Genomic DNA, 25614 nt, shown 5'->3' with positions numbered 1-25614 from the left:
CACGAATGCAATGTGTTGTTTTTCCTTTATTTAAATGATGTGTGCTTTTGGCTTTGCACATCATGTTTTCTTCTTGTATACATTGTCTATGTTGTTATATCTCAATTAACGAACAGCCTATTTTACTACAAGTTTTTTTAACTCGATGTTATCTGAATTTATACAATTTGATTGAGTTTTTCTATTATGGTGCAATTAAGGACTGCTGTTCACAATTACCTTGGTATATATAATATGATATGGCGAAGACTAGCAATAAATTATAACTTTTAAACTCGCTGTATTTGTTTGAACCTATCCTCAGTCAGGAACCTGATGTTTAGTGGTTGTCGTTTAATGATGTGGTTCATTAGTGGTTGTCGTGTAATGATGTGGTTCATAAGTGTTTCTCGTTTTTTTATATTGATTAGACCTTTGGTTTTCCTGTTTAAATGGTTTTACACTTGTCACTTTTAGGGCCTGTTATAGCTTGCTAGTCAGCGTGAAGCCAATGCTCCGTGTTGAAGGTCGTACTTTGAACTATAATGGTTTACTTTTGTTAATTGTGACTTGTATGTAGACTTGTCTCATTAGCACTCATACAACTTTTTAAATTGTATACCGGTAGTATGAAATAAACGGTTATTTTTCAACTTATTTAGTAAGATTTTCATTGTAACATCGAAATTGTCAAGCAACTATGTGAAGTCAGAAAATCTCGCTATGACTGGATTTACTCATATATATAACAAATCATCGTACGGCCTTCAACAATGAACGAAGCCAATACCACATAGACAGCTATAAAAAGCCCCGATATGACAATGTAAAACAATTCAAACGAGAAAATGAACGAAATACAAATATGTAACACATAAACAAACGACAACCACTGAATTACAGGCTCCTGACTTGGGACAGGCACATACATAAATAATGTGGCGGGGTTAAGTATGTTTGGTCACAAAAGAATATAGTTTGGTTGAATGTATAACTTTTTTTTTTTATTAAATTAACTTACAAATGATACGTAGAAAAAAAATCCGAACGAAGACAATTCAGATTAGTTAATTATAGACTGGTTCCCTGTCCTTTGTTTGTTTTGCTCTGACAGGCACCCGTATGTTGCAAGGGAGAGGACAAGCCTATAATATAAAAAGAGATGACTGGACTGAATATTTGTTTTTTTCCCGACCGTGCAAGGGCTGTATAGCCAGTCAAGGTCGTTAAAAACTTCCATTTGTTGAATATTTGTTTATTTGATACTGAACAAACACGTGTATCTATTGCTGTTTTTTTTTTGTGTGTATTGTTTTCAGTTTTGATGACGTCTCGTTGACGTATACCCAAAATTTATGTTTAGTAAATGAAATGTCCAGACTGTCATTTAAATCAATATATAAAGTTAATGGTTTTTAAACACTGATTCAATAAAATATATTACTGTTGATAAACGTGAAATATGTAAATTGTTAAAGATTAACTCCAGATGTAACTTTATCACGTTCTACAATGTGGCGAGTAGTGTTATTTCGGCTTTACTGCTCTTTAAGTTTGAATTACACATTTTGGAAGTTCTATGCATATTAATTATAGTTTGTTTTCACTTTTTAAGTTATGAATTATAGTAAAATAAATTATAGGTGTTGATTTCTGATATTTTGATATTTTTTCCAGTTGACAACATCAATACTCCGATAATAGCCGGTAGTATTGGAGCTTTAGTTGCATTTCTCTCCCTCATTGGAGCAATATATGCGACATGTGCAGCAAAACAGAGCATAAGCAAGTATGTATGAACTCTATCATTTATATATGATACGAGATGTAGATCTTAACAATGCAAACTCGCCTTTTGAAAACTATCCCCATGAGTATAAAGATTTCTAGAGGCATTGTCAAATTCAATAGCATTTACAACGGATAACAAGCAAAGTCTTGTGCTAATTTGTTTGTAAATGTATAATCAGAGTTTATTGGATAACATTCTGACTTTTTGCCGTTACTCAGGTCTAAATATTTCGTTAGATTCAGATGTTTTGTACAGTATGTTTAGTCATCACCAACATTTAACAATTCAAATGCATGATTTAAAAGATGTTTTATGGTGGTGTATTCGAAAAAGAAAAAGAAAAAAATTAATATGTTGTAATAAAAAAGTTGAAGTTCCTGGCAAGATCTATTTTAATTTGTACTGTTGAGGAAGATTGTTCTTAAGTTGATTGAGAAATGACACTTTGGTAATACGTGGAACAACTTGAAAACATGTCAACCAATGTTTAGCAAGTTCTAATTGATTGACAAGTTAAACTTCTTGTCGTTTCATCAAATAATTTTTAATATGTTGTTATACTATAAAACATGTAAACAATGGTCAATGACAAATCCAATATTGACGACGTTCCTATTACAAGTTCAGATGTATTAATCCTTTATTGACTGGAAAATAAAGGCAACAGTAGTATACCGCTGTTCAAACTCATAAATCCATGGACAAAAAACAAAATCGGGGTAACAAACTAAAACTGAGGGAAACGCATAAATATAAGAGGAGAACAACGACACAACACTACAATGTAACTAACACACACAGAAACGGACCAAGCATCAGACAAAATCCCACGAGAATAACAAATATAACATCAAAACCAAATACATGAATTTGGGATAGACAAGTACCGTGACACGTCTTATCGCAATGTCAATTTACACTCAAAATAAGAGAAAACAAACAACGCAACGCTAAATTGTAACACACACAGAAACGAACTATAATATAACAATGGCCATATTCCTGACTTGGTACAGGACATTTTTAAAGGAAAAAATGGTGGGTCGAACCTGGTTTTGTGGCATGACAAACCTCGCACTTTAATGGCAATGTTAAATATAACATAGAAATGACAACATACTATTACAGGACTACAATACAAATAAATAGGAAAACGTATAAGACAAAGAAACACATGATTAATGAATAACAAAAAGCATCAGGTTTACAATTTAATACGCCAAAAACGCGCCTCGTCCACACAAGACTCACCAGTGACGCCCAGATATAAAAGATCGAAAGCGAAAAAAAGTACAAAGTTGTACAGCACTGAAGATCAAAAGTTGAATAAAGGTTTTGTCAAATACGGCTAAGTTTGTATGCTTGGGATAAGAACATCCTAATTATTTAGAACAATTAATGCTATTGCAAACAGTAAATTTTATCAAATGATTATAACAGATATACATAATGTAACTGAAGTATTAGCTCACTTAATAAAACAAACACGAATACATAATGAATGACCAACACAGAATAGACACACCCGACTCAAAATAATATTCACTGATTACGTTGGGAATCATTCAAACATTATTTGTACCAAATTTTGATTTGTTGTATTTTATTATAAAATGGAGGTCATGATTGATATTGACAACTCTCACATTTGCTGTTCTGTTGAAGCAGCTCTAAATTACTTAAACAACAAAACTGATTTATGTTATGATGACAAGAGCATACGAAAGGATCATTATAAACATCTTAAACATGCAGTGAGGTTAGAGTGTGCATAAAAGGGGTACATAACACTTAAAAGGGAGTTAACTCTTAAAAATCAGCTGTGCATTTTAACCAGATACATTTTTGAACTATTAGTAAGGAGAAGTCCAGCTTTGCAACGACCAACATTAGTGTTTGTCAAACTGTTATATATCCAACAAAACTATTCCTGAAAATTGTGTGGTTCAAATTTCTAGAAATTTTCATATTAGCCTTAACAGGTCTAAGTAAATATTTTGTCAAAATGTTATGAAAATTAAACGAGCCAAATCTATGTCAGTCAAAGTGTTGGGTTCCCCTTTAATTGAATATATTTTATGAGAAAAAAAGCATAAAAACACATCATCGTAAACGTCGTAAACTTGCATTGAGGTGAAATTGTGCATTTACTGAATTTATGTTGTAATAAAAAGAGCATAAGAAGACATCATCGTAAACGTCTTAAGAGGTTAGCAGATTCTGCTCCTTATGTGGCACCCGTCGTGATGTCACATTCATGAAAGAGAAGGGGATTGTAGTTACGACGTAAGGAACATATCCAATATCATTTGTGAAACGGTTATTCCATAACGGTCAACCAAATCGTGACGACGTCCGTTAAACTACAGTAGTGAGGTGAGAATGTGAATTTACTATTTAAAAAAAATATTGATAAATACCCCATAGACTTTCTTTTCTATCATCTAATTACTGTTGTAACTACATTTGTACCAGGTTTGTGATAAAAGAAAAATGTTTTACATAAGGAAATCTTTATCTACTAGCTAGAGATTATTTTTCTTTCGAGTTTATTTGGCATTGCTATATAGGATAATTTTAACCAATATTGTGTCGTCTTTGGTATCTCCTTTTTAAAACATTGAGTTATGTAGTAATATATTGAAGATATTATAAAGATAGTATATAACTTGTATGCACTAAACCGGTTAAGAATACTAACAATTAGTTTCTATATATATTGTATGTTGGTTAACGTTAAAGTGTTGTCATGGTGTCCTAATGTATAAGCTAGTAGTATGTATTTCTTCTATTTTAGACCCGATATAAAAACGCAGCAAACATCTCAAACCTCCGACATGTATGACAGTAGACCATTTCCTTCTGTTACCCCAAGATATGGTAAACGGATAAGTTGGTATTAAGGTGACATCGTTGATTATAAGATAAAGCCATACTTTTTAAGACAGAAAATGAGATGAATTATAAACAGATTTGCGCAGATAATCAAAGTTTGAAACATGACTTACAATGAAGAAATCTAAATTCTCCAGTGTTCTAGATGAAGATTTTTTTTTAACAATGAATTGAATGAATATGACTTATGAATTACAATAATATTAAAAGACTGATATATCAGTATCGTTTGATGGTAAACAGAACTAACCTAGACCACTGCGTACAACCGTCTCTATGTATCAAACAAATCATAGGATACATGCATTGATGGTAGCTCTAGAATTAATGGTATATTTTCATCTCTGTGAAGGTGTTTAGATTTTTATTATTTATGCTCACTTTTTATTGTTGTCTTTCACATTATTTTTTATTATTATTTAAAAAAGGGGAAATTCGATAGAGTTTCGATGGACATAAATTTTACTCGGCAACGAAAGTTGAATATGACGTTGCGAAGTTGTGCTTTGATCATGATGACGTCATTATAACAATAAGGGATCATGTATTAATGTTAAGAACTTGTGAATGCAACATTTAACATGCTTGTTTTGAAATGTTAAACTATCCGACTGGGTCCTTTGCTGACATAGATCATTACCATAATTTGAAATTAATGTTTGTGCAACCACACTATATGCGCCTTTTGAAAATTACATACGTTGTGGTTTTGTGCATTTGTATTTTTTATATCTATATATTATGTATCTACATATATTTTTTCATATGAATATTTGTTTTTGCAATCTTTTATTTATTTTTTCTTATTTTGTATTTTTTTTTTTATATATTCTAAGTTCCAAACGGAAACATTTTAATAAAAAGTTTATGTTCTCTACTTTGATTTCAAGTTTTTTTTTTACAGCAGTGAATCACAACATATGCATATGTCTCAAGTTTGCATAAGTACCGGTCTAAAAGTCTAAAACAATTTTTTGATCAGCATACGTATAACATAACAATCAAATAAAAAACATAACACAAATGTATTCTTATACGCTAGTCAACCAATATGTTAACTTTTCTCTCCATTTTTCGTTTCATTAATGAATGTTGCCTCATAAGTCATTTTCAATGTGACTGACGTTCGGGTTTTAACTTTTAACTCGATAATTTCGAAACAATTGGTACTTAATGTTGACGTTAAGTATAAAGCTAAGGTTATCTCCTCCTGATTCGTGTCATTAATAAAGTCATTAGTACATCACGTACATATTTAATATATATCTTCTGCGTTCATCAATCAATCTACGAATTAACATCGTGGTCAGAACTCCACCAAAATCCAATGAATAACCAAAAAAAACCCAACAATACTACAATGTGTTCCAAACCTTTACCTAACATTGTCAAATCTCGTTTAAAGTTAGTTCAAAGCTAATGTTCAAAAGACGACTTTTTAGCTCAACTGGTCCAAAGGTCAAAGTGAGCTTTTCTCATCACTTGGCGTCCGTCGTCCGTCGTCCGTCATCGTTAACTTTTACAAAACTCTTCCCCTCTGAAACTACTGGGCCAAATTTAACCAAACTTGGCGACAATCATCATTGGGGTATCTAGTTAAATAAATGTGTCCGGTGACCCGGCCAACTAACCAAGATGGCCGCCATGGCTAAAAATAGAACATAGGGGTAAAATGCAGTTTTTGGCTTATAACTCAAAAACCAAAGCATTTAGAGCAAATCTGACATGGGGTAGAATTGTTAAACAGGTGAAGATCTATCTGCCCTGATATTTTTAGATGAATCAGACAACCTGCTGTTAGATTGCTGCCCCTGAATTGGTAATTTTAAGGAAATTTTGCTGTTTAGGTTATTATCTTGAATATTATTATAGATAGAGATACACTGTATACAGCATTAATGTTCAGTAAAGTAAGATTTACAAATAATTTCCATGATCAAAATGGTCAGTTGACCCCTTTAGGAGTTATTGCCCTTTATAGTAAATTTTTAACCATTTTTCGTAAATCTTAGTAATCTTTTAGAAAAATCTTCTCCTCTGAAACTACTGGGCCAAAATAAACTAAACTTTGCCAGAATCATCACTGGGGTATCTAGTTTAAAAATCTGTCCGGTGACTCGGCCAACCAACCAAGATGGCCGCCATGGCTAAAAATAGAACATAGGGGTAAAATGCAGTTTTTGGCTTATAAGCAAAGTAAGACCTAAAAATAAGTCAACATGACCAAAATGTTCAATTGACCCCCTAAGGAGTTATTGCCCTTTATAGTCAATTTTTAACAATTTTCATAAAATTTGTAAATTTTCACTAACATTTTCCATTGAAACTACTGGGACAAGTTCATTGTAGATAGAGATAACTGTAAGCAGCAAGAATATCTAGTATAGTAAGATCTACAAACACATCACCATCACCAAAACACAATTTTATCATGAATCCATCTGTGTCCTTTGTTTAATATTCACATAGACCAAGGTGAGCGACACGGGCTCTTTAGAGCCTCCAGTTTCCTATATTAGTTATTAAGTGTTGACAATTTTTGATATTCACCTTTCTACGGGCCACAATTGTATAATATTTATGTTCAATGGCGAAATTGTCCTGAATTTTCAAGTATTATTCGAATTGTACTCTTAGAGATAGCTTCTTGAATATCAATCTGTGATTAAAACTGTGACAGTTGCTTCTGTTGAATGTCCCACTAAATTATAAAAGTTGGGAGTATTATTTATGTAATTCTATTGGTAGTTGGCATGCACAGTGTCTGTGGTCTACATATTAACTAATAGTTAAAAAAAAAAGAACCATTAAAATGAATAAAATGTCGCCCGGGATAAACAAATATATCAAATAGTTATTGTCATGAACACATTAATGTAATATGTGAGTCTAGAAACACTTTAAAAGATGTCAGGGAATAACCTTTGATTATTCTTCAGATTCCTCACCGAAAAGTTAGTCAAGATGACCAAAATGGTCAATTGATCCCATAAGGAGTTGTTGCTCTTTAAAGTCAATTGTGTTTGTGTAATGTGTTACAAAAGTCTAAACCTCTGAAACAACTGAGACACATTTCACCAAACTTGGCCACACTCTAAGGTTTATGTGTCCGATGACCCCGCCTGCCAACCAATATGGCAAAAATGTCTAAAAATGAAACATAGTGATAAAATGCAGTTTTTGGCGTATATCTCTGCAACTAAAGCAAAAGCATAACGGTTGCATTAATTTATGCATCAATTGTAATAAAACATATCAGGTGAGCGACACAGGCTCCTGGGAGCCTCTAATGTCTCCTTGCAATGTACCACAATATAAAGATACGAAGATGTATTTCTGAAATTAGTTCTAACAAAACTTTATTCTTTATTTGAAAAAAAGCAACTGCAATACAACATTTTGAGAAATTATTTTTGTACAAAACATACTACTTTGGTTTCTTACTTGCTGAGGAAAAATACAATGGTTAGATACTTGAACATTGCGCATTATTAATGTTTCTCCTGCACATTTAAAACTATGATAAAAATAAACGCGTAGAATTGGACCATATGAGATATAATTATATCGTCATGACCATATGGTCCAAATACTCATATAGTTCTGAATATATATAACAAGGTCTGCATAGATCGAATAATGCCAGCGCATTGTATTACTGTTAAACACTGAAATTATAGTCGGATTTTAACTTTTTCTTTCTGTGACAGTTCCAATTCAAGCAGTGAACACAGCAGGTTCTGTGGATGGGTGGTTGAATCAACAGCTTTTTTACGCCCAACATTAATTTTCCATCCGATGAACACAAGAACAGCACCTAAGTTTAAGAGGCCTGCTACAAATCCTCCTATGATAACTGGCTTATTGTCGCTGGCTGAAAACAAAATATATTATATAAGAATGGAAAGTTGTTAAGTTATATTTCATTTAAACTTTGCATTAATAATTAGTATTCATGGGATGCTCAATTTATTGGATGTATTAAGTTTTAATGAAAATATATAAAATGAAGCAAATAACAAATTTCCTGTAAACTTTCATTCATAAAAAACGAATACAGTTTTATTCAACAAGCGAACATTTGTCACCATGAAATTGTTTGATTGCAGAGTTTAATTGTTTTATAACCTTTATTATTAATGCATAACGATTAAAAGTACAGTACAGATTTGAAATATATACCGATAGCGGGAATCGAGTAAATTATAGATTAAAGAAGACAATTTACCGTTTACTAGATAAAAGATACCAAGCGACAAACTGATTTTGCCAGTCAAATGTTTCTTACATAAAAGAGTTCACTTTACAGTCTTAATCAAAATCAAACTCCAATATCATTATTTTAATGAGCAGTAGGTACTTCATGTAGTTATGTTATTGTGCTATTGTTATTTCTTGTATTCTTGACTCTCCTTTTTGCTCATCGATATGCTTTTTTGTATTTTTTTGTGGGCATATTCGTATTTTAGTGTTAAATATTGTAACACAATGTTGACTGCTGTACCTCATATTTTACATTTTGATATTGTGTTATATTTTCTGTTCATACAATGTTATCAATACAGTGGAATTTAAGGATGTACTTAGGTGAGGTTTTGGAATTTGTGACAAATGTTCGGACTCCTTGGTGTTTTTCCATACAATACAATGTAAAATATTTTGCCCCATAACACCCATTTATTTTTTCACATAAGACTAAATAGCTCATGAAAGGTCATTTACCAAAATTTTAGAAGATTCTTAATTTTCTTTCTTTTGTTTTGAGACCCAATTATACCAATGCAAATATAAGGTAAAAGTCTGAGTCAGCCTTTTCCCGCCATATTTTAATTCTCAAATATCTCGAAAAGGAGGTCCATGATCTATCAATATTTTTAGCTTATGTTTATCCTTAATTGATGCTCTACCAGCTTATAGTATCAATTTTAACTTCTTAATTCATTAATTTTCACCTAACCTCACCTAAGTACATCCTTAATGAAACTGTCTTACAGGAATATGGCAAATGGTTTCAGATTTTAGTTTTGCCATGCGATAAAATACTTGAATTTTCTCTTGCGATCCGTATATTTGCAATTTATTGTTTGAAAGCATTGGAAACCGAACGTTTTAGATCTGACTAAGACAATTTTCACGTGACAGCGGCATACTAATGTTGCCTTCATTTAAACTCTCGGTGCTCAACCAACAGAGACTGCGTTTTGTTTAATTTGAATTTGTTGAGTATATTCAAACAACCAACTATTACTTACTTAAAAAAGATAAGTCACTTCCTCTTGATGAAGTAGTAGGCTGAGTAGATAATGTTGTCCAATCAGAGATTGTTGCTGAAGTTGTAGGCTTAGTAGATAATGTCGTCCAATCAGAGATTATTGCTGTTCCTGTTGTAAGTTTATCTGACGTTGTGACTGTTACAAACTGTGCTGCTTTGCTTGTTGATGTCAGTTCTGTGAATGATGTGGGTATTGTTGCTGAGGTGGTTGATGTCGGTTCTGTGAATGATGTGGGTATTGATGCTGAGGTGGTTGATGTCGGTTCTGTGAATGATGTGGGTATTGATGCTGAGGTGGTTGATGTCGGTTCTGTGAATGATGTGGTTATTGATGCTAAGGTGGTTGATGTCGGTTCTGTGAATGATGTGGGTATTGATGCTGAGGTGGTTGATGTCGGTTCTGTGAATGATGTGGGTATTGATGCTGAGTTGGTTGATGTCGGTTCTGTGAATGATGTGGGTATTGATGCTGAGGTGGTTGTTGTCGAAACATACTTTGGATCGCTTGTATTTTTCGACTGTTTTGTTGGAACTGTTGTTCGCTCTTCTGTTGATTCAAGATATATGTTCTATATTTGTTATTTGAAAACAGATGTATACTTAAGGTTTATGACCCCTTCTGTAGCCATTTTTGCACGAATTTTTCAAACTTCAATTGTATCAAAACTATAGATATAAAGAATATTAGAGATAGGCCATATTGTACGTACACCAAGGGGAAATTTGATGCAAAGCATTATTACTTACTGTTTCATTTCATTTAATAGAAAAAGAGTACTTTGTGGCAAATAAACAAAGATTTTTATAGAAAATCCACAGCCATTAATACAGAGATTTTTGTTATAAAAATTGAAACATAGATTACTCACTTGCTTTTCTACGATGTGCTTATGTTTATTTTTTACAAAAGTTTCAAACTAATCTGTAAATTCCAAAATACCTCGTGCTGAGTCACTAAATTCGAGCGCACCCTAAAAGGTGTACTTGAATTGGTCCATATTTTTATTTGTTTTAATTAATAACTACATTAATAAACTTGTTTTAAGGAAATCAATGCTAGCACTGCATGCAATAATCCTATATCTATCAGTCATCTGATTGCCAAATATGAGAATGCAAGGATAAACGCTGTGGATTTTCTATAAAATTTCCATATGTTTAGCATTGAATCAACACAAGGGTACATAATCCTTAAAGGAAATATTCAACAAAGGAAAAAGTAATAATAATTAATCTATTTAGCAAGGCAAATATAGTTAGCTGGTGCAGTTAGTTACACAATTGCTAACACAATTTTATATTGATATTCTTGTACTTGTTCTCTCGATTTATATAAAATATTTAGAAATTTACATCGACGTCACTGTTTTTGCACTGTGAAAAAGAAAAGTCCCAAAAATACTGAACTCCGAGGACAATTCAAAAAGGAAAGTCCCAATTCAAAACGGTTAACAACTGTCACATTTCTGACTTGGTACAGGCATTTTCCGATGCCTCTCACTTGTATGACAGTTGTATCAAATTCCAATATATTGACAACGACAAAACAAACATAACATTTAACAAACTATAAATAATTTTGATGTTCAAAATATGCACAGAATATAGTTTTAAGGCATAGCCTCTGCAGAATCTATATTAGAAATTTCCGATGTCATTCTTGCCGCTCGTCTTTTTGCTTATTGTGAACAAAGAAACACAATTGGCATATAGTCAAAGCATTAGCAAATATAAAGGAAAAGATTACAAAAATTATCATAGAACAATAACACAACGGCGGGATGTTTAAGTACTGAAACACGTCATATGTTTAAAAAAAAACACAAAAAGTCTTTTAGACAAATCGTACTGGCAAAAATGAAAGATAAAATACAAATATCATAGAATAATAACACAACGGCGGGATGCATAAGTACAGAGTAACGTCAAATGTATATCACTAAAAACACAAAGTAATATTAGTAAAGACACATTAAAGAATACTGTATCACATTATTAGGACGATAAACAACGTCAGTACGCAGAATCTATACTTCAGGATAGATTGTTCATATTTCTATATATGCTGTTTTGTGTACTATTTTCAAACAATTTTAGGTATTCGTTTTTAATTCTGTGATTCAAATGTATGAAGTATTAATATTTTGACTTTCGAACAGCGGTATAGTACTGTTGACTTTTGTTTGCAGAACATTAGTAATCCTTAATATAAGCATTTCTGTAGGTAATGTAATTTACCCCCCCCCCCACTAAAAAATGACTGGTCGCAAACAGCTGAGTATGAAGAAATGGAAAAGAAAATTGTAGTTTTTTTTATATATGACCTTGTCAAAACTCACGTGTTATTGGATTTTGTGATGTACCATAAAATGTTATAGACCAGGAAACCAGCGTTACTGCAAAATAATCATGTACTATAGATAGTTATAATATACAAATTAATGTGGTGCTCATCCAATGTTATGTAAAATGATAAAAAACAGTATATTTCAAAACCTTACAACATGATAATTAAATACTTTATATTAATTCTAAAGGAAAGGAAACCAATAGTTTAATAATCATACTAGTAATCAATATAGGATCATCAGCGGAATTTTAATCAGATAGAATCTTACAAAGATAAATCGAGTGTACCTGTTGATTAATTTTACTGAGAACGCATAGTGTAAGAGGTCATGAAACCTATAGATGAATAATTATATGAATGTCATAAAATCTATTATCTAGATAACAGACAAACGGTATACACGGTGTTAAACTCACCAATACAAAGTCCGTTATATGAACCAACTTTAAGACGCCAGGTACCAACAGGGTTTTCCCACCAGAAATGAACTGACATGAACGTCCATATCAAAGATCCTTCTGTTTTGTATTTTATGGCATCTTTATACCGGTAATGAAGTAAATGACTTTCAGTTCCGCTTGGAGAAACAAGATATAGTTCTGTGACACCACGATATCGATTGTAAGAGAACTCTATACGAACTGTCACGTGTTCTAAGTAACGAATGAAAATATTACTCCTGGAAAAATGTATTGTGTCTGACGACCACAAACTGGTAGAACTAAAATGAAAGAAGAAATTTATAATTTTTTTGCATAATTACCAATTTGACCTTATTTCAAATAAACTCATTATAACTAATAGGCTTTACGTTCTTTTACGTCAAAGGCCCGTTTTGTCTACAGAAGATTCACAAGTGACATTAGAGTAAAAGAAGATTAAAAGGACAAATAGAGGACGCACTTTATCAGCATTAAGGACCAAAAACTCCAAACTGGTTTCAAGTGTTTCCAATCTGTTCTAAGGTAAAAAAAAAATTTTTTGGGGGGGGTTAAAAATCATCAAAAGTATTTTCAGAATTCGAAGTTTTGTAAACAATTAATCATACTTATGACCATATCTATAATAATTCATGTCAACACAGGGAAAAAATGCCGACTACTTGACTTGTGCAAAATATTGTTTAATTATGTCATATGCCACGGCAATAATTTTGATATCATGTGCAACATTTATATTTCCAAAATATGGACAATTTGACATGTCAAATTTGATTGTTGTCAGTTTAGTTTTAATTTATGAGTTTTACTGTCCCTCTGATATCTTTCCTCCCTCTTTGATTAAGAATTTTAAATTATAAGTAGTTACTTATTTAAAAAAAATAGCAGTTGTTGAACTTTCAAGTATTTTTTTTATGTCAAGAAGTGAAGTTATGTAGAAAATATATGGTTAAATCTTAGATATCATACAGATACGATTAAGAATGAAAATATGTTTAGATGTTGAGATATAGTAAAAAGTCTTATTACAAAAACGAAAAAGGAGACAACGGATACATACATAAAAGGGAGCCAAGTACGCGTTGTAAAGCTGTGTTGTACTGGAACAGTAACCCATGTTTTAGCTTTATTAACCATGGCCTTGGCATCCATAAGACCATACCCTAGGACTTGACTAACTGCAAAATATATCAAGGAGTTTGGAAAACTTAATAATATTTACAATAATTGTATTTTTAAAATAAAACAACTATAAGTCGAATTTTAAAGAGAGAATAATTAAACAAATTAAAGAATGAATACATAATACAATGTAGTGGTTGTTTAGTTAAATGTGTCGATCTTTGTTTTGTATTAGTTCTATCTCTAGATATTTCCATGACACTCTTTTCTGGTCTAGAATTACATGAGCAACATTTTTTGTAAGTAATCCTAGATGAATAATCTGTTTTAGTTCAACCGTGATCAGTTTCGATTTTATTTTTGGATTTGTTTTGCTTAGTCGTTTTTTTCATGTTGTATTTTATTTCATGTTGTTTATCTTTTTGTCGTTTTCTGTTGTTTTTTTTTGGCAAACGGACAATAGACAAACAGAAGTTTACAAACACAGTATATGAAACTAAAGACTATGAAACACGAATACAAACATAACCTGTGGTTGATAACAGATGCATGGGATATGTATGCCTGTTCTACATATGACACACGTTGTGTAAAAGAGGGACGAAAGATACCGGAGGGACAGTCAAACTCATCAATCAAAAATAAACTGACAGCGCCATGGCTAAAAATGAAAAAGAAAAACAGATAAACAATAGTACACATTACACAACATATAAAACTTAAGAATAAGCAACACGAACCCCAACAAAAACTTCTCAGTTGCTCTGGAAGGGTAGGCAGATCCTGCTCCACATTTGACGCCCGTTGTGTTGCTTATGTGATAACAAATGCAGTAAATAGTCTAATGCTGTAGGTCACATTCATGAAAGGGAAGATGATTGTAGTTACGACTTAAGGAACATATCCGATATTATTTGTGAAACACTTATTCCATAACGGTCAAACAACTATATATAACTCATGAAAGTACGAATCTTAAAGTCTAATTTGATAGCTCACATTCGAGGGAAAAAAAAAAGGATCGTATTAACGACAGTTGGAAATATCCGTCAGCATATGTTAAACAGATTTTCTCTTACAGCCAAAAATGCAACAAACTTGCGCTATCGTGATAATGTCCTGTTGGATCAATCTCTCATAACAAGGTCGACGGAATAAATACGTTCAACATATTCACCAAATTTGTATAACTAAGTCAGAAGACACCATCTATTTACCGAAACTTGAATTTAAGTGATAATGTCAGCTGTTGTACACTCATCTCGTAAGGAATTGGGTATAACATGCCTCAGTTGAATAAGAAACAAGTCAGCAAGAAGAGTACAGGTGTGTCCAATGGAAAGGCCGATTATTTAATTAAAAAGCACATCCAAAAACCGTAACTAATATGTTGTCAATCATGACATTAAGAAATTTGATAATGCTACTTTCTTAGATTTTTCTATTTGAATCTGAGAAGGTTTTTTCAGCACGATTTATTCCTCTATAATACAAGATCAGTGTATCTGCATTGGTCGTTGTCATACAAAGGATTCATTCTAAAAACAAACGTTAAAAACAGGTTGTAGACATAATTCGTTAAACTTATTTCAGAAAAAAAGAAAGAAAATTAAAATGAAGGGTTGACTAAAATGTCAACTTTCGTGTGGTTTATTCTTGAGTTTTCTATGTTGTGTCATGTGTACTATTGTTTGTCTTTTTCATTTTTAGCCATGGCGTTGTCAGTTTATTTTCGATTTATGAGTTTGACTGTCCATTTGGTATCTTTCGTCCCTCTTTTAAAAGCCGTCCAACCAATGTATAAACCATATAAGCAGATTTTATCGAAAATGAAATGGTCATAATAATTATTAAAGAGGGGCGAAAGATACCAGAGGATCATTCAAAATCATATATCAAAAACAAACTGACAACCCCATGGCACAAAACAAAGAAAAAATAACAAATAGACCAGACAACAATAGTAAACAAGACACAACATAGAAAACTAAAGACTAAGCAACACGAACCCCATTAAAAGTGGGAGTGAACATACTTGATAAAATAAAATAAATAATTGATATAAAAAGGAGATTATGTACAACAACTCACATTCCTTTTTTGCTCCGTTAACTGACCAGTCAGAATACGTGTCATTAAATCCTTTCCTTGATGATGTGAGCACTATCAAATGTTGCACGTCTCTCCATGTGAGATTAGGACTGTAAAGGAAAAAAACATCAATATCATTTCATAATGTAATTATCATTTGTTAAAAATCTTTGTTTCGTGATATTTAACATGTTTATTGTTTTAACACGTGACTGGCCTGAACTATTTGAATTGATTTGGAAAGTAGAGGAACAAAGAGTAAATTTGTAAAATCAATGGAGCTATCAAATGTGTTAAAAGTATAAAATTTGCAAAGAACTTGTTGTCTAATAAAAGGATTTTTTTAACACGAGGAGCCGCATCACGAAAGGATGTTCCGGGTATGCTTATTGACGAGAAAAGTATAATTACTTTTTACCCCAAAAATAAAACCACATATGTAAAAAAGTCTGAGCTTCGAAAAGAGCCATCATACATATCCTAGTTTATGATATTGACTGAGCTACAGGGAAAAAAACGCTTCAATTAACGCCTTTATGGAATATCAATCAAAGATATTGACCAAATTTGCAGGAAAATTGTTTGGAGTTGATTTATTCTGAAAATTGTCAAAATGAAGGTAAGTTGTCATTTATAAATACATATTCATCTCAACTGGGTCGAGTTACACAACACTATAAACAATTTTTGTTTCTGAAATGCATTACTGGCACGGAGGTGAGAACTTGTTTTATCAAATTTCTGTTTACCCGAAAGTCGTCGAGATCACTTGTTATTGATTTGAAAAAAAGCACTTTTAAGCTACTTCTAACTGCTCCTTATATAATGAAGGGTAATAAGCCGCAAGGGAGAAGCCGCTCTTTTTGTTTGTAATAATACTTATGTATTTAAATCAAAACGACAACACAACCTGGGTAAAATTGTTGTCTTATTTCAGTTTCAAACATATAATTACTATTCAACCTGAGACGGCAAAATAGAGGTTTAAGAAGTTCTGAATAACTGTAAAAAAAGAAGTTCTGACATTGTTGCTAATGAGACAACTCTCAAACAAGAGACCAAATGACACAGAAATTAACTTCTATATCTCACCGTACGGCCATCAACAATGACCAAAGCCCAAAACGAATAGTCTGTTATAATAGGCACCGAAATGACCAATGTTCAACAATTCAAACAAGAAAACCAACGGCCTTAATAATGTAAAAAAAATTAACGAAAAACAAATACGTTACATATCAGCAAACGACAAGCACTGAATTACAGGCTCCTGACTTGAGACACGTACATATATACAGGATGATGCGGTGTTAATTATGTAAGCGGTATACCAACCCTCTCCTATCCTAGGATAGTGGTGTAACAGTACAAATAAGAACGAACGATGAAAACTGGTAAGCATTTTGTTTTATAAGGCAAGCTCTAAATTGTTTATTTAAAGTTTTTATACATTTGAAATAACAGTCAATATGTTGAAAATAAACTTATATGAAAACTGTTGCTATGGTATTAATATTATATAATAATGCTTATAGTTACTGATCTTACGACACGACATTTCCAGTTAAACCCTGAGGCAACTGTTCATTATGTAACGCTGCAAACTGTACTTCGCATTATTTTAATCGGTAATTATTTAATAACATTATAAGACGTATGAAGTTACAATGTTTCCTAATGAACCTCATGTGCATTTCTCAATGATAAAGGGTTTAGACAGAAATACAATTTAAAAAACTTTTGTTTTTCAAATAGAATTATGTAAAAGGATCAGTTTTGGAAATTTGAACTTAATGCACTTTCATTTTTTTTTTATATCATATTTGACAATAGTTTTAGAGTGGTTTCTACAGTTGAATATACCAGATTTCCAATGAAAAAAATAATGAAGTAATTTTCTTTCTATGTTATCTACATTTTTGCATAATTTATCGGTCAAAATTGCACTTTCAGGCACCAGAAATGTTTAATAAATGCTTTAACAGGGTATGTGTATTGTTATTAAAGGTTATCATCAGATGTTATGTACATATTATGACTAGTGAAGGTATACTACTGTAAGACATTACACATACTTACACATTGTATTCAGAATAAAAAAACAAAGCGTCAAAAGGGTCATTGCTTAATAGTGCTGAGAGTTGTCTCAATGACAATCATACCACATCTTCTTGTTTTATAATCTCACTTCGTACCCAGAAATTTAACCACATATGTGAAAATGTGTCAGCTGCGAAACAAGCTATCATACGTTACCATTACCGCCTATGGGACATTAATTAAGGATATTGACCCCTATGCTATTTTTTGTCAATGGTTTTTACATTTTATTTAAATACTCGTAAAAGTTAACTTTGAAGTATTATTATCAAATTACAGAATGTGCTGTCAAAAATACTGTTTATTAATAAAAAAAAAAGTGTTTCATTATATTGATCATGTCTCAAAACGATGATACTGTGTGGAAAAAAATTACCTTGAAATATATACTAGAACGCAAAAGTCTACAAATTATGAGTAGAAAGATGAAGATGTTTGCATTATTTTAAATATTTATTTGAAAGAAACAATAACTACCAAAGGTTTCAGAAAACTGACTATGTTACAGTGACAAATAAACAGCTGCGATCTGATCGCATGATACGCCCGTCGTCTTTTTTGCAATAATCATAAAAAGTTTCTGAAATACAGCGTGACATGTGTAAACCAACATTTTTTTTAACAAAAAACTCAATCATAACTCTAAAATAAAATTTTGAATCATCACCAAAAAGTATACAGATCTTAAGATAAATATAACTAAGAAGTGTGTAAAGACTTAAGCAATAATAATAAATTGTTTTTGAGATACAGCGTGACATATGAAAATCCACATTTTTTAACAAAATACTCAATAATCACTATAAATTTTTTTTTTTGAATCATCATACAGCGTGACATGTGATAGCCCCCAGCCCCCTTTTTGTTTTACAAAAAACTCACTATTTCGAAAATAAAATTTTGAATCAAAACCAAAAAGGAAACAGATCTTTAGATTAATATAACTAATAAGTGTGTGAAGTTTTAAGCAATAATCATAAATCGTTTTTGAGATATGGCGAGACATGTAAAAACCACATCACTCTTTTTTTACAAAATACTCAATAACTGAATGAATCATCACCATAAATTATACAGATCTAAATATTGAAAACTGAGAATTGTGTGTCGTTTTAAGCAATTATCATAAGTAGTTTTGGAGATACAGTGCGACATGTAAAAAAACCCAACACACCCCTGTTTAAGTAACAAAGTCTCGTAACTCAAAAAGTGTTAATCTTATGTTAAGTTTCAGGAAATTTGAATGAGTCGTTCTCAAGTTACGGTGCGACATGTTTACACCGCACAGACAAATGGACGGACGAACGGACGCCGGACATTTGTATACCATAATACGTCCCGTCAAAATTTTGACGGGCGTATACAAACAACAAATGCTAACTATTATAAATTCTTATAAAATTCTTCGCCAAAAATTTAAAACTAAATTTTTGTTTTCTGTTAAATTGTTCCCTTTAAAGGTGTTACACGATGATGACTGCTGTATCCATATTTTGACTATTGCATTTATTATGTCTGTTTAGTTTATGCATTTTTGTTAATATAACGGAATTTGATGAGACTGTCAACAAAGTGAGAGGTTTACCGCTATAAAACCAGGTTTTATCCACCTTTTCTACATTTGAAAATGCCTGTACCAAGTCCGGAATATGACAGTTCTTGTCCAATCGTTTTTGCTGTGTTTTCTCATTTGATTTTGCCGTGTAATTATGGACTTTCTGATTGGATTTTCCTCTGAGTTCAGTATTTTTGTGATTTTACTTTTTGCATAACAGTGAAAAGTCGGGAAAAAATTAATTGCATATATACGTTGCGTTCACAAGGTGATGTTTTGCTACAATTGTTGAAAATAAAGCAATGCCAATAACTCATGTCAAACGTTTCAATGTTAGTTATGGTGAAGTTAGCAATTAGAAGAATGTATCAGTATCATTAAAATAGAATTACATGGTAAAAATGCCGTAGCAAATGTATAATTACAGATGGGTGCACTCCTAACCTGTACAGCAAGTTAACTTGATAACCAGTCATTTGGACTGGTCAAAGTTAACCTGTGACCGAATATAGGACTGCTCTGACCAGTCCTAGGACCAAAATCTAGTTAACTTGAAAAGCGGACTTGGTCCTAGGACTGTTTTTTTGTCTGCCAAAAAGTTAACTTGGAAACAGGTCCGCTATTGATATAAGTTAACTTCGAACCAGTCCTGTCATAAAGTTAACATAAGTTAACTTCGGAACCAGTCCTGTCATAAAGTTAACATCAGTTAACTTGTAAACCGGTCCTGCCACAAAGTTAACTTCTGCTTGGACAAATCCGATCAAAACCAGACCTGTTCCCAAGTTAACTTTTGACTGGTCTGCTCAACACTAAGTTAACTTGTAACCAGGACCGCTCTTCGTTGATTTAACAAAAAATATTTTTAATATCTTTGTTTCGTAGTATAAACATCGAAAATAAAGTAATTTGAAAATTAATACTTCCGTTTTATGAACAGGATTAAATACAATTTTTTGAAAATAAGTACGCACAGAACGTAACACAAATTTATCTGTGATCTGACAATCTATCTATTATAAAAACGATCTCGGTTACAATGATAACAGGCACTGAATATATATATATATATTCCGAGATCAAATTCAATCATATTATGTATATTTTTGAAAAGAAGTATATTTGATGTTAGGTGTATACGTCCTTGTTAGTTATACATCCTTGAACTATGCAGCCACAATCAGCAATAGTTTAATTCATTTAAATAATGACTACAAATTTTTGTTCGCCTAAATTAAGGGTGCAAGCATGTCTTCTTTTTACTCAAAATACTGATAGGTTACAAAATTTCAGTAGTTTTGATGCCTCCAGTTGACTTGTATAACAAAATAATTTGACCGCATCCACCAAAACTGACCATATATGCACTTTAATTTGTAAATCTATATACCCGCATAGTAAATCAGCCATATTTTTTATGTCAGGATTCAATGTATAATACAATCATGACAATGGACAGCAAAATTGCAATATAATAACAAAACATTTTGGTTCGCATAAATTTAAGATACCAGCATGTCCTCATTTTATTCAAAATATTGATACGTAACAAAATTTCAGTAGTTTTGATACCTCCAGCTGACTTGTACAACAAAATTATTTGACCGCATTACCAAAACTGACCATTTATGCACTTTAATTTGTAAATCTATATACCCGCATAGTAAATCAGCCATATTTTTTATGTCAGGATTCAATGTATAATACAATCATGACAATGGACAGCAAAATTGCAATATAATAACAAAAAATTTTGGTTCGCATAAATTTAAGATACCAGCATGTCCTCATTTTATTCAAAATATTGATACGTAACAAAATTTCAGTAGTTTTGATACCTCCAGCTGACTTGTACAACAAAATTATTTGAACGCATTACCAAAACTGACCATATATGCACTTTAATTTGTAAATCTATATACCCGCATAGTAAATCAGCCATATTTTTTATGTCAGGATTCAATGTATAATACAATCATGACAATGGACTGCAAAATTGCAATATAATAACAAAAAATTTTGATTCGCATAAATTTAAGATACCAGCATGTCCTCATTTTATTCAAAATATTGATACGTAACAAAATTTCAGTAGTTTTGATACCTCCAGCTGACTTGTACAACAAAATTATTTGACCGCATTACCAAAACTGACCATTTATGCACTTTAATTTGTAAATCTATATACCCGCATAGTAAATCAGCCATATTTTTTATGTCAGGATTCAATGTATAATACAATCATGACAATGGACAGCAAAATTGCAATATAATAACAAAAAATTTTGGTTCGCATAAATTTAAGATACCAGCATGTCCTCATTTTATTCAAAATATTGATACGTAACAAAATTTCAGTAGTTTTGATACCTCCAGCTGACATGTACAACAAAATTATTTGAACGCATTACCAAAACTGACCATATATGCACTTTAATTTGTAAATCTATATACCCGCATAGTAAATCAGCCATATTTTTTATGTCAGGATTCAATGTATAATACAATCATGACAATGGACAGCAAAATTGCAATATAATAACAAAAAATTTTGATTCGCATAAATTTAAGATACCTCCTGTACGAACTGTGACGCCCGTATATGACACAGAAACCAGGCGTAAAAATCATACTTTATCCTGGCGGCATTGCAGTGTTTACAAAATGCATGTCCAGGCGTCAACCAGGCGTAAACCAGGCGTAAATTAGGCGTAACCAAGGCGTAAACCAGGCGTAAAATTAGGCGTAATATTTAAATGAGTACGCCTGGTTCACAAAAAAATAGGCGTAATATGCAAATGAGTACGCCTGGTCAATAAATAAACCAGGCGTAATATCCTTACATAATACTACACTTATTTTAGTTCAGTGTATTAACCTAGCTGTGTACTTTTGTGTATTTGATACAAACTTCTGTACTGTTGCTTTTATTTCTTATTCATTGTTATTGTTTTAACAAAAAACTTGAAATATTAACCATTGAAGAAGCTAATATAGAAATAAATACATTTTATGCAGACAATGGCTCAAATAAGTTTAAGTGTAAAAAGAATTATGACAATTATTTTTTCTTGAAATAAAAGTAGCATTTTAACTAAGTTGTTTTTGAAAATTATTGTCTTTTGAACTAAAATATAAATGATAATACTGCAATTTAACTTAAAGTAAAAGATTTTAATGTAATTATCCAAGGATAAAGGTTTTGGGATTTCAAAAATTCAAATAGAACATAATATTTAATAACTTAGTTATACTCACATTATTATTATCTACCATGTATTACTACTTTCCTTTTATTTCACAATTTTCATTAATTTATTTGATTCAGTATTTCCAATTTCAGATTCTTCCAAAAAGCACAAAACAAGCAAATTATCCCTGAATATATGAAGCTGCCATGTGTCCAACTCTTGCAAACTAAAACCAAAGAGCCAAATTTTGAAAAAAAATCCCATGATCCTTTAAACAAAGCATTATGGGTATTTCTATTTACGCCATACCAACAGTTTTACGCCTGTAAGAAAATTTACGCCTTGCTTATTTCAATTTACGCAGTAAGAAAACTTACGCCTTGCTTATTTCAATTTACGCCAGGTTTACTGCTTTTTTCTACGCCCGTAAGGACTACAAATTTACGTTTCCTGCTCCCTTACGCTTGGATCTAGACACGTAACTACCACTTACGCCTGGTTTACGCCTTATTTCCAGGCGTAATACGCCTTATAATTTCGTACGGGCAGCATGTCCTCATTTTATTCAAAATATTGATACGTAACAAAATTTCAGTAGTTTTGATACCTCCAGCTGACATGTACAACAAAACTATTTGACCGCATTACCAAAACTGACCATATATGCACTTTAATTTGTAAATCTATATACCTGCATAGTAAATCAGCCATATTTTTTATGTCAGGATTCAATGTATAATACAATCATGACAATAGACAGCAAAATTGCAATATAATAACAAAAAATTTTGGTTCGCATAAATTTAAGATACCAGCATGTCCTCATTTTATTCAAAATATTGATATGTAACAAAATTTCAGTAGTTTTGATACCTCCAGCTGACTTGTACAACAAAATTATTTGACCGCATTACCAAAACTGACCATATATGCACTTTAATTTGTAAATCTATATACCCGCATAGTAAATCAGCCATATTTTTTATGGCAGGATTCAATGTATAATACAATCATGACAATGGACAGCAATATTGCAATATAATAACAACAAATTTTTGTTCACATCAATTTAGGATACCAGCATGTCCTCATTTTATTCAAAATATTGATACGTAACAAAATTTCAGTAGATTTGATACCTCCAGTTGACTTGTACAACAAAATTATTTGACCGCATCCACCAAAACTGACCATATGTGCACTTTAATTTGTAAATCTATATACTCGCATAGTTAATCAGCCATATTTTTTTATGCCAGAATCAATGTATAATACAATCATGACAATGGACAGCAATATTGCAATATAATAACAAAAAATTTTGGTTCGCATAATTTTAAGATACCAGCATGTCCTCATTTTATTCAAAATATTGATACGTAACAAAATTTCAGTAGTTTTGATACCTCCAGCTGACTTGTACAACAAAATTATTTGACCGCATTACCAAAACTGACCATATATGCACTTTAATTTGTAAATCTATATACCCGCATAGTAAATCAGCCATATTTTTTATGTCAGGATTCAATGTATAATACAATAATGACAATGGACAGCAAAATTGCAATATAATAACAAAAAATTTTGGTTCGCATAAATTTAAGATACCAGCATGTCCTCATTTTATTCAAAATATTGATACGTAACAAAATTTCAGTAGTTTTGATACCTCCAGCTGACTTGTACAACAAAATTATTTGACCGCATTACCAAAACTGACCATATATGCACTTTAATTTGTAAATCTATATACCCGCATAGTAAATCAGCCATATTTTTTATGTCAGGATTCAATGTATAATACAATCATGACAATGGACAGCAATATTGCAATATAATAACAACAAATTTTTGTTCACATCAATTTAGGATACCAGCATGTCCTCATTTTATTCAAAATATTGATACGTAACAAAATTTCAGTAGATTTGATACCTCCAGTTGACTTGTACAACAAAATTATTTGACCGCATCCACCAAAACTGACCATATGTGCACTTTAATTTGTAAATCTATATACTCGCATAGTTAATCAGCCATATTTTTTTATGCCAGAATCAATGTATAATACAATCATGACAATGGACAGCAATATTGCAATATAATAACAAAAAATTTTGGTTCGCATAAATTTAAGATACCAGCATGTCCTCATTTTATTCAAAATATTGATACGTAACAAAATTTCAGTAGTTTTGATACCTCCAGCTGACTTGTACAACAAAATTATTTGACTGCATTACCAAAACTGACCATATATGCACTTTAATTTGTAAATCTATATACCCGCATAGTAAATCAGCCATATTTTTTATGTCAGGATTCAATGTATAATACAATAATGACAATGGACAGCAAAATTGCAATATAATAACAAAAAATTTTGGTTCGCATAAATTTAAGATACCAGCATGTCCTCATTTTATTCAAAATATTGATACGTAACAAAATTTCAGTAGTTTTGATACCTCCAGCTGACTTGTACAACAAAATTATTTGACCGCATTACCAAAACTGACCATATATGCACTTTAATTTGTAAATCTATATACCCGCATAGTAAATCAGCCATATTTTTTATGTCAGGATTCAATGTATAATACAATCATGACAATGGACAGCAATATTGCAATATAATAACAACAAATTTTTGTTCACATCAATTTAAGATACCAGCATGTCCTCATTTTATTCAAAATATTGATATGTAACAAAATTTCAGTAGCTTTGATACCTCCAGCTGACTTGCACAACAAAATTATTTTACCGCATCCACCAAAACTGACCATATGTGCTCTTTAAATTGTAAATCTATATACCCGCA

At 31.6% G+C, this 25614-nt stretch overlaps 2 protein-coding genes across 2 annotated transcripts in view; one reads left to right on the top strand and one right to left on the bottom strand.

Annotated features, from left to right (window-relative positions):
• LOC139515578 (uncharacterized) overlaps nucleotides 1-5543 on the top strand; it is a 173845-nt gene extending 168302 nt beyond the window's left edge. The window contains exons 15-16 of the mRNA XM_071305156.1: nucleotides 1657-1768; nucleotides 4569-5543. Coding sequence (XP_071161257.1) covers nucleotides 1657-1768; nucleotides 4569-4674 — 218 coding nt within the window. The 3' untranslated portion in view covers nucleotides 4675-5543. The remainder of the gene's footprint in view (nucleotides 1-1656; nucleotides 1769-4568) is intronic.
• A 2476-nt stretch (nucleotides 5544-8019) lies between these two features.
• Nucleotides 8020-25614, bottom strand: part of LOC139515577 (neuroendocrine convertase 2-like) — a 32061-nt gene continuing 14466 nt past the window's right edge. Inside the window, exons 9-14 of the mRNA XM_071305155.1 lie at nucleotides 15942-16051; nucleotides 13789-13906; nucleotides 12705-13009; nucleotides 12278-12334; nucleotides 9919-10485; nucleotides 8020-8540 (exon numbers count right to left, since the gene is read on the bottom strand). Coding sequence (XP_071161256.1) covers nucleotides 8341-8540; nucleotides 9919-10485; nucleotides 12278-12334; nucleotides 12705-13009; nucleotides 13789-13906; nucleotides 15942-16051 — 1357 coding nt within the window. The 3' untranslated portion in view covers nucleotides 8020-8340. The remainder of the gene's footprint in view (nucleotides 8541-9918; nucleotides 10486-12277; nucleotides 12335-12704; nucleotides 13010-13788; nucleotides 13907-15941; nucleotides 16052-25614) is intronic.

This window comes from Mytilus edulis, chromosome 3, assembly GCF_963676685.1.
Source record: "Mytilus edulis chromosome 3, xbMytEdul2.2, whole genome shotgun sequence".
Classification (NCBI taxonomy): Eukaryota; Metazoa; Mollusca; class Bivalvia; order Mytilida; family Mytilidae; genus Mytilus; species Mytilus edulis.
Note: the sequence above shows the minus strand (reverse complement) of the source record. Positions and strands in the feature narration are given on the sequence as shown.